The sequence below is a fragment of the Asterias amurensis genome, chromosome 5 (genome assembly GCF_032118995.1).
Source record: "Asterias amurensis chromosome 5, ASM3211899v1".
Taxonomy (NCBI): domain Eukaryota; kingdom Metazoa; phylum Echinodermata; class Asteroidea; order Forcipulatida; family Asteriidae; genus Asterias; species Asterias amurensis.
Window position 1 is genome coordinate 2491578 of NC_092652.1, and position 14696 is coordinate 2506273.

The following is a 14696-nucleotide window of genomic DNA, read 5'->3' on the forward strand; positions in this document are numbered from 1 at the left end:
AAGATGCAAGCATATGCAAAATGACGTCATAATGTCATTCTCGCTCGGGTATTCTCCGATGGGCCGAACCGCTGTGGAGTTTAGTACGTAGTGCCTTCCGTATGGGTCAATGTTTGTATATTGACCACCGTCAATCCGCCATTAATCCACATCCACGTCTGGTCCCATTTTCTGGATCTTGTGGTTCCTTGCTCAATGCATGGATGTAGTCTTGGTGCAAGACGTTCTTCGATAGTTGAGTGATAGTGAATACTTACGTATTGCACCGAGACTAGCATGGATGTATAATTGGTAGGTATACCTAGCCCATATTGTGGTTATTGCATGGAGGAAAATGGTTGTTCTATTTTCTTCCTCCGTGTGTTATCATAAAAGAAAGGACGCTGAATGAAGCCAGAACATGAGATTGGGTATCATTTACTATCAATAAAACGATACTTTATGTGAAGCGTTTTCCCACATAATTGTTTTTCTCCTTTTAAATGAAAACGATTGAAATGAACATTGTTAGTTTGTTGTTTATTTTATACTATGTTAAATTATTTTTTGTTTTTTTTAAATATTTTTATTGTATTACTTGTACGTTAAGTCAATCAAAAACATTAGTGTAGCATGTACAAATAATTTACGCGACTCTCCTGAAAATATTCCTCTGTAGTTTTCAACTTTTTTTCACAAAGAAGTACTTAACGAATATGAAGCTGAAACTTCTACAAGTAAATTATTTTACAAACATCTTCATTCACACAGTGAATAGGAATTCAGGTCACGGCCAAAAACTTGAATTGCGAGCAAAAAAAAGAAGAGATACAGTGTCAAAATGTTGATGCCCAGTTGTAACCTGGGGGTTGTTGACTTCAAGCTTGAGGTATTTTGGATGACATAGGCACTGGAAAAATGGTCTTATTTGCCGGGAGGTTTACAGGGAAATTTTTCAAGATTGATGCTTGGCAGTTTGAAAAATTAAACCTGTTTTAGGATGTTTTTATGTTGAGTGTAAGCATGCCTTGTCGTGAGTTAACGGTTACTATGGCTATGTAATGGCAACTCGCAAAGTAAGCACAAAATCGGATGTTAAAATTCTCCCCGGAGTTTCGGCAATATCTAAAAAACGCGACCACATTTTAAAATTTATAAATAAAGTAGCTTTATGATTTCAGACTTGTGCCGTTAGAAATTGAGCCCTGATAACCACAAGAGGGCGGTATTTACAGCAACCAGCCCACAATCGAAGCCAAGAGAGAAGTTGAACTTTTGAAAAATTCTCGTCGTAGCCCGAAATTATGTATATAATAATAATGTGTAATAATTCTACCCTGATGAATTGATGAAGTGTTAACAATTTATATATCATAGTGAAATCACTTTGTGGATGAGTTAAAAAAAAAAAAAACAAAAAAAAAACGAGTTCCGGGTGTCCCAGGGAAATCGGTCCACCGGAGATTCTGTCCCCCAAAATGGGAAAATAATGTGGCCTGAGAAGGAGGATGTTTCAAAAGAGGGCGCTATGAGAAGTGAATTACACAGTTCTCGGTGGGAACAAAATATCCGGGCGACAGAACCTCCTACCACACCGGATCACGTAGACTTGAATTCTTTGTGATCTACGAGCCACATACTGCAGTTTTGGAACCGTTCAACTTTCGGATCGTGTCCGACAATCCAGTTGTTATGCACGACAACAAAGTCCTTTTTGTCCTTCCTCCATTCGTCATCGAAAAATAATTTCCCATTCGGAAATTTATTGGAGTCAAGAACCCGGAGCTTCAATCCGGCTATCACTTTTCGCCGGATCATGATATTCATAACCACTTGATCCGGCTTCATGGTCTTGTCGTTGGCCATAAACCGGATCCACTCCTTGACAAACTGCATGGTTCGTTCGGTTGGTCGAAAGTAGACAAACCCGGCACAGTATGAGGCTGGGTTATGGTTATCTTCCTCAAGTGCCATGTCAAAGTTCCCCTGGAAAAATAGAAACGGATCCCGTAGCCAGAAAGTGTCCACATCGCTGAACAGAACCTCCCAGCCCTGTTCCAGTAGATCTAAGATATACCCCTGTCTCTTATTGACGAACTTCTTGTACTCTTTGGTATTGAAGACGAGCTTTCCAGTTGTTGACTTAGCAGTCTGAGTCTTCAAGACATTCAGTCCGGCCATTGTCTTATTGGAGAGGTTATTAAACGCTTGGTCATCTTCAGTAACCACCGATATATTAGGGCAGGCTCTCGTGCGCCTGATGCTCTCAAGCCAATTTTCTGTGAAGTCCAAATAAGCAGAATTGGTGGTGGTCAGAAGGATGGTGCCGGATCGCCTCTGAAGATCCGATGCGGTGCACTGGTACGGCTCCGGGGAACTACCCCCATCCCCATCCCCGGGAGATAGCCGGGTCGAGGCATCATGACCTGCCGGAGAGCCCAGTGCTAGCTGATTTATCATAACGCCGTTGTCGGTTTTTGTCGGTTGAAACTGGTTATACGTAGCTTCAATTCGTAGGTTTGTGTCAACTTTGTACGCATCTGACTTCCAAGAGAGGGTCTCAACACACGTGGCCTTCTTTCGTGCTGTCGAAACTAAGGGAAGTAAAACAGTATATGTATTTTAGTTTGCGGTAACATCATGTGCATCTACTCGCCAGGTAAATTATGTTCTTTTGAGAACTTGTCTTGGTTTATATTTTTCTACCGCGTAGAAGGTTTTCAGAATTCGGGAGACTTCTCAGCTCTGAAAAGAACTGTTCTGCTTTTTAACTACTACCTGGGGCGGAAGGTAGAAAATCGGCTGGGTAGCTTTTAGTGGATCGTTATTAACTTCACTGCCGCGGAGTGAGCTCTTAATATTGGTCTCAACGTTTCGAGTAGCTTGCTTTAGTCATTGTCAGGAGACTGATGAGTGGGAGAGATAAGGGCCTCATTATTTATATAGGGGGAAAACAGACAAAACTTTAAATTTAGTAATTCAGAGATTATCAAACCAACATTATTCTCAAAGGTTTCCTGTATACTGTTTTTTTTTAGATGAACAATTTACTCAGTAAAATACTGAAACAGCTGTTTAGACATTGCTTCCTGCCTTTGCATATCATATTATGGTTGCCAATGACCGAACCCCACCCATAAGGTAAACATACTTACACGCAATAAAGATGTACACAACCGCTAAGGAGAACGTCACAAACATTAACCCGTTGGCTTTGAAATTCATGCTGTCAAGAAAGAAACAGATCCCCAAAATACGGTAAGAATATGAATCTGCTTATACTGGAATAATAATGCAAAAATAAATGTCCTGACTTTTCAACCCTAGAGGTTGGGTGGGGGGGGGGGCACTTCTGCCCGGACCATGACATCACTGAGACTTGAATGAAGTCTGTAGCATTTATTTATAGGTCCTTTCGGTTGGTGGTCAGTTTTCGCAACAGATAATTTTTTTTTCTCTCGGATTACTATTATGAAAACAGTTAGTATTGCTGAAGAAGACAAGGACGCCACATAAGTCAACTTTTAATCACTGTAGTTCTTGAGCACGATGAAACCTGTTACCAAGATTAGTAACCAAGTTACCAAGATTACTTGCTATGAGCAAGAAACCTTAACTGTTTCTACCTCCATTGTTTAACTGAGTGTTCTGCGAAGGTTTGTTTTACTTGTAAATTCGAGTCCAATGGACCATTTGTTGGGGGGGGGGTACCATCTGCCCCACATCGCCATGGTATACACGGCCTAATGTAACACCCGAAAAAGACAGCAAAGTAGTATTGCTCAAGTGCCAAGACCGCTACTCGAACCCACACTCTATCAGAAACACCCAAGCTTGAGTCCGGTCTGACATTTTCAGTAAAGAGTCTCTCTTACAGGCTAAAATGACAACAAAACACATCACAACAGAGGCACTGGAATTAAAAAACTTTCCAAATCATTACTTTAATGGCTTTAAAATAAGATATACTTACTCTGGTTTTGTTCTCGCCTCCATCCATTAAACAAATCGAACTAGTTCTCAGGTTGAAACTCTTGCGTTGAGGAGTTTACACCCCGTCTCCAGTATGTGCTGACTGCTGACTGAATGGGTGGGTTCCCCAAACCCTCATTTCCATTTTCAAAGTTGACTTTCCACTTACAAGACGACGAAACGGTAATCGTTGCAGGATTGCTTGTAAAATACACAGGCCTTCGGGGCATGCACACACACAATTGATTTAAGTTCTCAGAATGTTTAAGCTCATAAACAGGTATGTCCTATAAAAGAAACCTCATAAATTATGGATGAAGCACTATGGAACGCCTGCCTATAGTCTCGTCAAAAAAACGTCCATCCACCTTTCAGATCTCTGAATGCTGTGTCTATCTTACGTATTGAATTTTTGACCTTTCGGCGTTTTGCATAACCCCTATTTGTGTTTACTTCTCTAGATAATGCCTTCCGCAAACTTACCTATTTCGTTAATGAATAACTCAGTTTGCCCTTCGTACACACGTATATAAACCACTATGGGGTGTGGTATGTATTGTGATATTTGCTGGGCTATACAGGAAACACACGTACAAAAAAAAACATCTTGAAAACCTACGTATCGACCTCTATAATCCCAATTTAAAGGCACCTGCCGATTTCATAAAAACTCTTCCTAACTTAAGACTAATCTTAGGACTAAGGACGAGTCCCAACCCTGCACTGTAGCATGCAGACCTTAAAATTAATCCTAAGTTAAGACGAGTTACTCTTCCTAACTCGAGATAAGACGAGTCCTTACTCTTTATGAAATCGACGGCTGACACGTTTGGTCAAAGACCAACCGTCAATTTCACCAAACTCTTCCTAACTTAGGATGAATCTTAGGACTTAGGACGAGTTTAGTTTCGTATAAAATGTTAGGACGCACTGAACCCATCCTAAGTTAGGACGGGTTACTCGTCCCATGCTCGTCCTAACTCGAGTTATAGGTTTTAGTCTTATAGTGTTTCGTAAAATCGGATGCAGTATTCTCAAGTGGTGTATCCCAACATAATATGCATAAAATAACAAACCTGTCAACATTTTGGCTCAATATTGTGGTCATCGATGTTCCCAAAGCACGCCTATATTTCACAATTCAAAATTTTTGATAATTGCCAGCTTGAATGGTTGTAACATTGTTTACACATATTTGGCGGAAATTGTTTTTTTCAAGGCAGGTCGTAAGATTAAAATAATTTTTCCCTTAATTTTTTGAGTACATATCCTGAATTATGTACTTTTCAAAATGAAAGCCATCTTGGCAACGGTACATTGCAATAACGTGAAACCAAACGCTGTATTTCCTGAGTTTCGATTCCTCAATGTTGAAATAAATCTTTGTAAAAATCCTCTCTATGACAAATTAATACCATATACCAAACACTTCCTGGGCCCAGTTTGCTCGCTCTGCTTTAAAACACTGTATTCTGCGCTTATAAATTTGCAGCCTATGGAATAATGCACTTTACATGGCGCAGGGCGCAGATTTCTGCGGTAAGCAGCGCCGTCAAGACCATGCCCCAGTTTATGGGTGCGTTCGTTTAGCTTCCCTGGGTCGACCCTGGTCTGCCCCGGGATACGTTCGAATAGCTTTGACAGGGCTCACCCGGGTCAGCCCCCAGTGCCCTGCTTGTGGAGTGTGGGTCACATGGGGTGACCTGAGGTGCATGCCGTCACCACGAGGGGGCGAGTGTGATCGTTTGATTAGCTCTTGTCAGGGTGAGCCGAGTGAGCACTGCAGGGTCGACACAGGGAAGCTAACGAACGCACACTATGTAAAACACTGAGTGCATCCGCTTAGCTCCCCTGAACGGACGCACTGGGTCGACCCCGGTGTGTGGCGTGTTTTTTTTCCCCAGGACAAACGTGTGCAGATAATTACCCACGTTCGTCCTGGAAAAAAAAACCCCGTCACACACCGGGGTTGACCCAGGGAAGCTAAACGAACACACCCATAGCTTGCTAAAGCACATGACAACACGACTAACAGAAACAGGGTCCCAGCCAGCAAACCATAATTTTCACATTGTTGCAATTGGTGTCCCACTGTAATTTCTCAGCTTTATAGAGTTCGGTCCAAGCCTTCCCAGAACCACACACGTCTTTGCTTAAGAGATTATAAAAATACACCTATATCAACACGATACCGAATGTATGTGTTATAGAATTTATAAGTCCCCAACCGTGCTGTATATCAATCTTGACAAACTACGAACAACTTTGCAAAATTAGTTTGTCTCCCTCGAACGAACTTGGACCGTCATTATCTACAAGTTAACCTTTGCACGTTTGCAAACCAGTAGCCGTATCATCACATGATGGTTTATTTTTTGTTGGTGTGGTATTACAACAGCTATGAAATGAAACTGTGATTGTATCAATGTCCTTGGTGCTTAGTTTCCACGCTGCTCTCTATATGCGGAAGTGTATGTTAACATTTCTTTTCCGGACCTTCCATGAGGGGTGGCTTCATTACTCGTTGTGAAGTTAAAAAAACGCACGTGGATTTAGACGCATTCTGACTGGAGGAAAGACAAGAAACTTCAACAATTTGTTGACCTTATTCAGGTATATAAGCACGGTCAGACATTATGGTCTATTTATAGCATATTTAGACGTGAATACGAGCCGTGATTGAGCAGGTATGATTTGCAGTCATTGTGTTTGTGGTAGGTAAATCAACTCAACAAGTGTAAAAGGAGAATGTATTTCTGCTGCAGGAGAGACAACAACTACGATCAGCTGGATGAGCCGAATTCTGAGGCGTCACCGCTTGTAAGGTAGGCTATGGTTTTAAAGGCACTTGGTGTATCCCAACATGCATAAAATAATACATCTGTGAAAATTTTGACTCCACTGCTCATCGAAGTTGCAAATAATAATGAGAGAATACCCTTGCACACATTTGTTTGCGTTCAGCCGGAAGTCTTTTAATTTTTATTTGAGTGAGAAATATTACCACTCTCTCTCTCAAAAACTACGTTACTTCAGAGGGAGTAATTTCTCACAATGTATTATTCGACCAACATCTCTCCATTGCTCGTTACCAAGTGAGTTTTTATGCTAACAATTATTTTGAGTAATTATCAATGGTGTCTAGTGCCTCTAAGCCAGCAGAACGGGCGGCCAGCAAAACGGGGGGGGGGGGGGGGGCCAGCAAAACAGACGGCCAGCAAAACGGGCGCACGCATGGACTTCTGACCGGTGTGACAGGAGATTCTGTCCCACTACGGCGAACTATGTACAAACTTCTTCTGATAGCGCCCTCTTTTGACTCCTCCTCCTTTAGCCTAAAATTATGTTAATTTCCCACATGGTTGTCAGAATCTCCGGGGACAGAATGGATTGGATTAATATGCACGCCCACACTGATAATATGGACGAACATTATTCATACATGGGCGTGACCCCCCTTTTTCGATGGGGGAGGGGTAATTTTTCCTCATGCATGTTCATGTTTTCTTCGGCTGAGTATCCAATTAAGTATTAGCCTCAGAAGTCAAGCAAGATTTGATTTCATCTCTTTATAGGAATGGTAACGGCTCCCTCGTAGATGGCGTCATAGCATCCCGAAGGTCAGCCACAGATGACCTCAACTTGTGGACTAATCCCGATGACGTCACGCATAGCATCTCAGAAGACGATCAGCTGCTGTCCGAGATGCTGGATGAGAGACGCAAAGCGACCACCAGAGAGGTGAATTGGAAACTTTTGGGTCATTTTATTGTGTTTTGTTTATTCATTTTGTGGTAAAATTATTGTTGACGACCAGTCTAAGAAGTTGAACTTCTTTAAGATTCATGAAGCGAATCCAATAGAATGCCGGTAGGCCCACTCACTCTTTCAAAACATTAAAGTGGGTGATGATAGCACGACAAGTAAATGCACATATTTTTTATTTCACTGTTTACCTTCAAAGTGCTTGATGTCCTAGTGCTTGATTACCTAGACTAGACCATTCTACGCATTTAAATGGGTAATCTAGTTTGATTTTGAGGGGCTGACAAGTATGTTCACTCATACTTAATGCACACAACTTTATTGACAAACAGACCTACCAAGATCTTACCATGCTCACATTTCCAAGAACCTTGAATTTACCTGGTGAGTCTGCTGCCACCTAGCGTCCGAAAAGTCTCCCATTGAAAACTTTTGGTTTAACTTGTCTACAGATCAGTTGTAAATGTATTAATTGTATAAATTCTGCACAAAAAAGGAAGACCATTTTGTTTGTAGCAATCATCAACCACTCCATTTGAGGGTTTATTAGTATCATGTACCCCCCCCCCCCCCCCCCGCACTACAGAGTCCGGGCGCCACTGTTCCCCCGTGACTTCCCTCTCGAATCACCCCGGGCTGTGCGGCGCTCTTGCCCCCGTAACTGACATTATTGAATCTCGCTTCACCCTCGTGGATGAAAGTACCTTGAGCCCCGAGTATTTGACATTGATAATGGTTGCAGTCTATTCTGGTTATCGATCGAAGTCTGTCGAGTGATATCTATTACACCCCCATTACAGAATTGAACTCTTTACGAATCGATTATAGGTGGGGCTCGATTTCATGGGCAGCTTAGCACGAGTTGTTGCTTAGCTGAAACTGATGGGTGCGTATCTCGAACATCAAACACTGCATTAGCATTTTAGTTGGTATTGTAGTCAAAAGTCGATTATGCTCAGTGGAAATATATAACCAGCTAGAAATACGTTGTTGTGTAGATGGTCTGTGCTGGCTCCCATATTTTGGTAAAGCAATATTGGTTACCGTACCGAGCAGGTAGGCCTACGGGCAAAGGCCATGTTTCTACGAAGCCAAAATACTTTGCTAAGCAAGTTTAAGTCTTTTTAAAAAACACACAAAAAATACTAAATTTGAGAACAAGCAGGACTGTGGGCAGCCAACGAGGTAACTTGTGACTGGCTTGTCATGTCTTAATCGGTACTTTATTTACGCCCCCTCTCTGGGGTTATATACGACACTACATCTCAGGGGTCACACGGCACTTCTCAGGGGTCACACGGCACTAACAATCCTTCTCAGATCACATGGACACACGGCACTAAATCCCTTCTCAGGGGTCCCACGGCACATTCCACTCCTCCACACGGCACTTATATAACCCTTCTCAGTGTTCACACGGCACCTCTTCTCAAGGGTCACACGGCTACTAGTTCCCTGCTAGTTATTCTTCACTGAAGCCCATGTATGAGATTGGCACTTGCCACTTAATGATATTAACAAGTTATCAATGTTTTCAATTTCTTCTATATAGAGTGAGCTGATGTGGCACCAGAAGGTTGAGGAAGTAAGAAAAGTGAGAAAGAAACTCCAAGACAGGTGGAAACGCGTCTTAATGGAACTTGGTAAAAGAAATACATAACATCAAGTAATAGACCTTCATCATGCTGCCTCCATCTTGGTCATGTTCCTCGTATCGAATGCCAAAATATATGCCATTAATAACTTTTCAAACAAGAACCAGACTATTTTGTTCATCCAGCCTCGGTTTGGTTACATTGATATCAATGGGAGAAATTCAAGATGGCTGCACCGTGATAAAGGTTTAGAAACCACAAAAAAGACAACAACAGAAGCTATAAAAACAACATACGATGTTACATTTTATGACTTCCTTGTCAATTTTAAGTTTTCTGATAACAATGTTAATGTATCCTTTATATTATTGTTTACAATGCTGTTAGAAATTAACTACAAAATTAACTAGATTAATTAGAAAAATAGAGTTAGCTGTTGCAAACTGCTTATCAACCAAAAGGACCAGCCCTATGGTATAATGAAAAAGATAGTTAATGGCCTGACGTTTCGAGTCTTTCTCGAAAGCTTTTATATGACAACACAATTTTTTTTTATTTTTTTATTTATTTTTATTTTTTTTTGGGGGGGGGATTTTACGTAACAGTAGGATAACAAATTCCTCCAGCTGTACTCTAACTCGTTTACGTGTTACGTAACCAATTCACTATACCCCTAGCTTTCTGCTTTTGTTCATGACAATTGGTTCTCCGGCGTGATGCCGTCAACATTTCCTACACCTTCCATATTTCATTCTGTGACTCCTGTACAACATGCAGTTTGTTAAAAAAAAAACTGAACCCAGAATTGCTTGATCAATTTGTTGTCTTTCGTTCGTCCGTCCTGGAGGTGCCTCCGCTGTAAAAACATATGCACTAAGTTACCTGTTCATGTTTGTTGTGTTGTCATTATATTTATAATATATATATCTTTTGACTCGCAGGTTTCGCTGATGAACAAACCAACTTAGTTGCAGTAAGTTCAGTCACTAAGACCGCCGCTCCTAACACCTCAGTCAAAGCGTATTATCTCCACGATGTGCTGGTACGAGAGACTTCAATATTCGGTGATGGACCCGTACAGAGACACAGATACGCAGTCATACTGGTCAGTTTGGAAAACAAAGTTTCTTAAAAAATAATCACATTTTGTAACTCTTTGCTTGTTTACTAGAGTTCCAGGTTAAAACTTGCATTTTATATAACTGTCTCTTACATAATTCATTAATGTTTTTATATATGTTTTGTTGTTTAAAGGGTCAGTGTACTTTTTACACAATGTCCACAGTTAAAGGATACATTAACATAGTTTGAAGATAATGATATTAGAAAGCTTCCCTTAAAATATGACTTGCTGAGGTGCTGTAGTTTTTGAGTAGAATGGAGTACAACAATGTCACAAAAAATGTTTTAGTCTCAGTTTTAGCATGTAAAAACGTATTAACCAGTTATGGTATTTTACCATAACATACCATAACTGGTTAAAACGTTTTTACATGCAAAATAATTTTCGCCTCACTGACAGACTGAGACGAAAATTATTTTCGTGACATTGTTTTACCCATTTCTCAAAAACTACAGCAAGTAATAAGGGAAGCTTTCTACCATCATTATCTTCAAACTGAGTAAATTTAATGTTAATCTGTGGACATTATGTTTGTTTTAAAACAAGTACCCAAATAAAGTTTGCCCATAAAGTGGCTTCTTTCCTTGCCCTTCACCTCAGTGGACCACGGTTCGAATCACACATCAGACCAAAGCCTTGCATGTGGATGAGGTTTTCAGTCCCCACCTGATTGCGTGGGTTTTCCATTTGAGATTATCCTCTAAAACTTAACATTATTTCCTGTATCCATCATGTTATTGGCACTAATGTGTTGTTGACTGCATGTGTAATAAATAAGTAAACATGTAAAGAGTCACTTGGCAGGTATAACAAACAGCGCCCTCTTGATTGTTGCTGTTAGATTTATTTAGGATTAATGTTCACAAAACCCAGAGCTGTGTATTTCAGAGAGTTATGATTTGGGATTAGAAGTAGTCAAAAACTAGGCCTAGAGCTGAATTAAAGGTTCAATTTGTTATATTAAAATGTAATTAATGGGGGTTTCATCCCATAAAATAATAAAGTTACTCTTCTGTAGTTAAATTTTTAATCAAACAAAAAGACAACTGAGATAGACTTTCGTCTTATTGTGCACATCCTGTTTTTCTCACAAGAGACAGAGGGCAGCAATCAGAAATTAATTTCACTGTTGGCTTTACTTTGGCCAACAGAGGGCGCTGATTAAGTTTGTTAATTTTATGTTACTGATATAAAAATACTGCATGCATCATTTTCTTTAGGAGGAAGCTGCGTTGACATTATATTTATAGCTACCTCATAATTGATCGGTTTATTACAGAGATAAAAGCTCCACATCCTGATGAAGGCTGATTTGAAATTTATAATTTTTACTCCATAAATAAAGGTTGAAAATATAAATATTAAAATTAAACAAAAATGTATTGTAATTTTTTTTTTCCTGAAGGATCGTCTTCGAGATCTGGATATAACCGATGACTTCCTCGAAGCAGCAAAAGAACTCTTTCCGAAGAAAATCGAAAAACCGAAAAGGCACAAAAAAGCCCCAATACGAGAAACTGATGAAAGAACTGGTCAGTCCGAACCCACGGAATTCACCGAAGAGACACCGAAGAGTCCCGAGAATGGCTCGGCCAATGGTTTAGACAGGGAGGATTTGGATACGAAGCAGGAAAACAGAGCTGAAAATACTGTCTCCAAATGATTCGCTATTATTATGTCTTTGTTTTGTTAGTTTGATAACGATACCTTGCCTTATTTTACCACATGAATGAAATTCGTTTTGACGCAGTGAATTTGTGTTGACATAGACTCTGTGACGTAATGGATATTTATGGACAAGTATTATTTGCTCTTGGTTGCCAGGAACTACTTTTTAGGGTGGTAAGGGTGGCAATTTCTCAAATTAAAGACACTTTAGATTGAGTGCTTGATAACAATGTTTGTTAAAATGTTAACATTTTATTTACATAACAACATAACTGTGAAGTGTAAATGTTTCTCAAAATGCTTTGTAATTTTTGTATACTATCGAACGCTGCTGTAAAATTCTAACTAACAATTCTTGTTGTGCCATTCATTTTAAGAGTTACTACCGAACGTAAACCTTTCACGAGAGTCTTTGTTTTCAAATAAAGCACGGAGAGAAAGGAAAACGGGATCTGCAAACGCTGTCCAAGACGAAAATGAAGATGAAGTCGTGATTTCCAAAACGAACCAAATTAATAACAACTATGCTTCGAAATTATCAAAAGAGGGCGTTTCTCCCTCATCATTTTCCTTCAAACAGTGATTTTACATTTTTAGAAATTTGATCTGAAAGCATATGTTTTTATTGACTGAAATGATAATAATATTTAACCATGTACTTGTTCTATCGTCACAAAATGACAATGTGGTGTACATTTTCGCCAGTTTTTTTTGTTATAATTGCAAAGTATAACTTTGACACTGTATTATAAAATTGTCGTAGTTTTTGATGTTGCTAACAGTCTCAGAACTAAACCAAATCTGAAGTGCCGTCATTTCCCGCGTAATTCTGTGTGGAGTACCCGCCATGTTGGAATTACAGACCAGCTGGCTGTAAGGTGCATTCAAAAAGCACCAGTACATGCACTCAACGGGAATCTTTTCTGTCTGAAGTGCGCCGGCAAATGGGCTCCGAACACGGCGAATTACAGCTGCTAATTGGCCCTTACACCAGCGTAAATATCACCGTACTCACGGTGTTTTTCACCGGCAGCAGAGAGGGTCGCTAAGAGGTACGGTTGCAGCTGCTTCGTACGGCAAATAAATAAAATAAAAAGTCAGGAATTAGTCAAACGCTTCAGCCCTTGGTCGTGTAATGGAACAGTTTGTGGAGAGAGTTCAGATGCAGCTTTTATAAATGTCTGGTATGTTTTGAGTGTGTGACAGTGACACTTTAGCTTTGATAAAAAGTCAATTTACGCTCTCGACCCGTCCAACACTTGACACTGAGCCCGGGACGGCGGTACTATTCGCCCCGTCTGTAGTGTGTCCCTCCCCGCTCGCTGCTGCTGATGGGAGACGCAGAAATGTTACTTTCAACCTAATAAGACACGAGTGGGCTTTCGGGTCGGGCTATAAAATCTGGATAGGGATTAAATGAATGAGAAATTGGAACGACAAACAAGGGTGTTATACCAATTTCCATCGAATTGAGGTCCGTAAGAGTGCACTTCACGGGTCTTATTTGATAGTGTCTAGGGGTCTATACGTGCTCATCTCTGTTAAGGTTCCTCGGTGATTCAATATTCTCGGGCAAACCTCTAGGGGAGATGCTTACACGGTGTGGTACTCTCAACAAAAAATATAGTCAGAGCAAGAGTTTTCGTCTGCACTGTGTGCATACTTCACGGGAATCACGCTGTATTTATGAAAACTGATCCCTATGGGATCCTTGTGTAATGAATGCATGACCACGCTGTGGTTTAAAAAGTGTCTGAGAACAAAATATCACTTTCAATTTTGACCCAGAATTATTGCAAATGGATGAGATTTATAGGCCACGAAATGACATTATAATCTTTGGATCAATATAACCAAAATACCTGGTTCACAGTTTGGGTGGGAATTTTTAGGACGCCCTCTGTTGTTAACCACGGCTATGATTTGTGTATATTATGGTTATTTTGAGCGTTTAGGGTACATTGAAATAGAAATGTTATGCTTTGCTATACAAACTAATACCTTTGATACATTTTTGTAATAAATTCATAATGGCATCATTATTATTAATCAATTACGGAAACGAAATTGATTTTTCTCTTACATTTTGGTCCTAAGTGGGCATTAGGCTTTCCTGAATAGTTTTCTATTTTCTTGTACAAATATTCTACAAATATTAACTTTCAATAATAAAATTGAAAATAATAGAATACAAATAATTTTCAAAATGTTAACAACAACAAATCATGCACTCAGGGAACGTTTGAAGTTTAACAGCAAGTTTTCCAGTGTGGAATTTGTCCCTTTTATTTTTGATAAACCACAGAGAACGGTAACCTTTTTTGTGAATCATACTTTCTGAGACATGCAACAGTCGTTTGAGAGCTGTACTTTGTTGCCGAAGAAGTCAACGAGGCATTACTTCAGCTTAACTTTTCTTGAATTATTCATTGAATAGTCACAAGTTTTCTAATTCATCAAGAAACTTGCAAGAGCCGTAGGGTGTGACACTAATAGGAGTGTATATTTGAAGAATTCAATCACCTAAAAATCCTTGAGCGAATTCATGTGTACAGTCAACCAGAATGGCTTTAATATGCTTCAGTTTAACCATG

General features: G+C 39.9%; 2 protein-coding genes across 2 annotated transcripts; one reads left to right on the forward strand and one right to left on the reverse strand.

Moving 5' to 3' along the window:
- Positions 1-599: 599 nt before the first annotated feature.
- LOC139937789 (uncharacterized) lies at positions 600-4189 on the reverse strand. Its single transcript, XM_071933096.1, has 3 exons — positions 3953-4189; positions 3135-3205; positions 600-2573 (listed from the first exon to the last, which is right to left on the reverse strand). Exons 1-3 carry the CDS (start codon positions 3973-3975, stop codon positions 1579-1581), a joined length of 1089 nt encoding a protein of 362 aa, XP_071789197.1. The 5' UTR covers positions 3976-4189; the 3' UTR covers positions 600-1578.
- Positions 4190-6305: 2116 nt separating this feature from the next.
- LOC139937371 (melanoregulin-like) lies at positions 6306-14142 on the forward strand. Its single transcript, XM_071932488.1, has 5 exons — positions 6306-6776; positions 7527-7692; positions 9269-9359; positions 10253-10416; positions 11840-14142. The coding sequence occupies exons 1-5, from the start codon at positions 6700-6702 to the stop codon at positions 12095-12097; spliced, it is 756 nt and encodes a 251-aa protein (XP_071788589.1). The 5' UTR covers positions 6306-6699; the 3' UTR covers positions 12098-14142.
- The last annotated feature ends 554 nt before the right edge of the window (positions 14143-14696 follow it).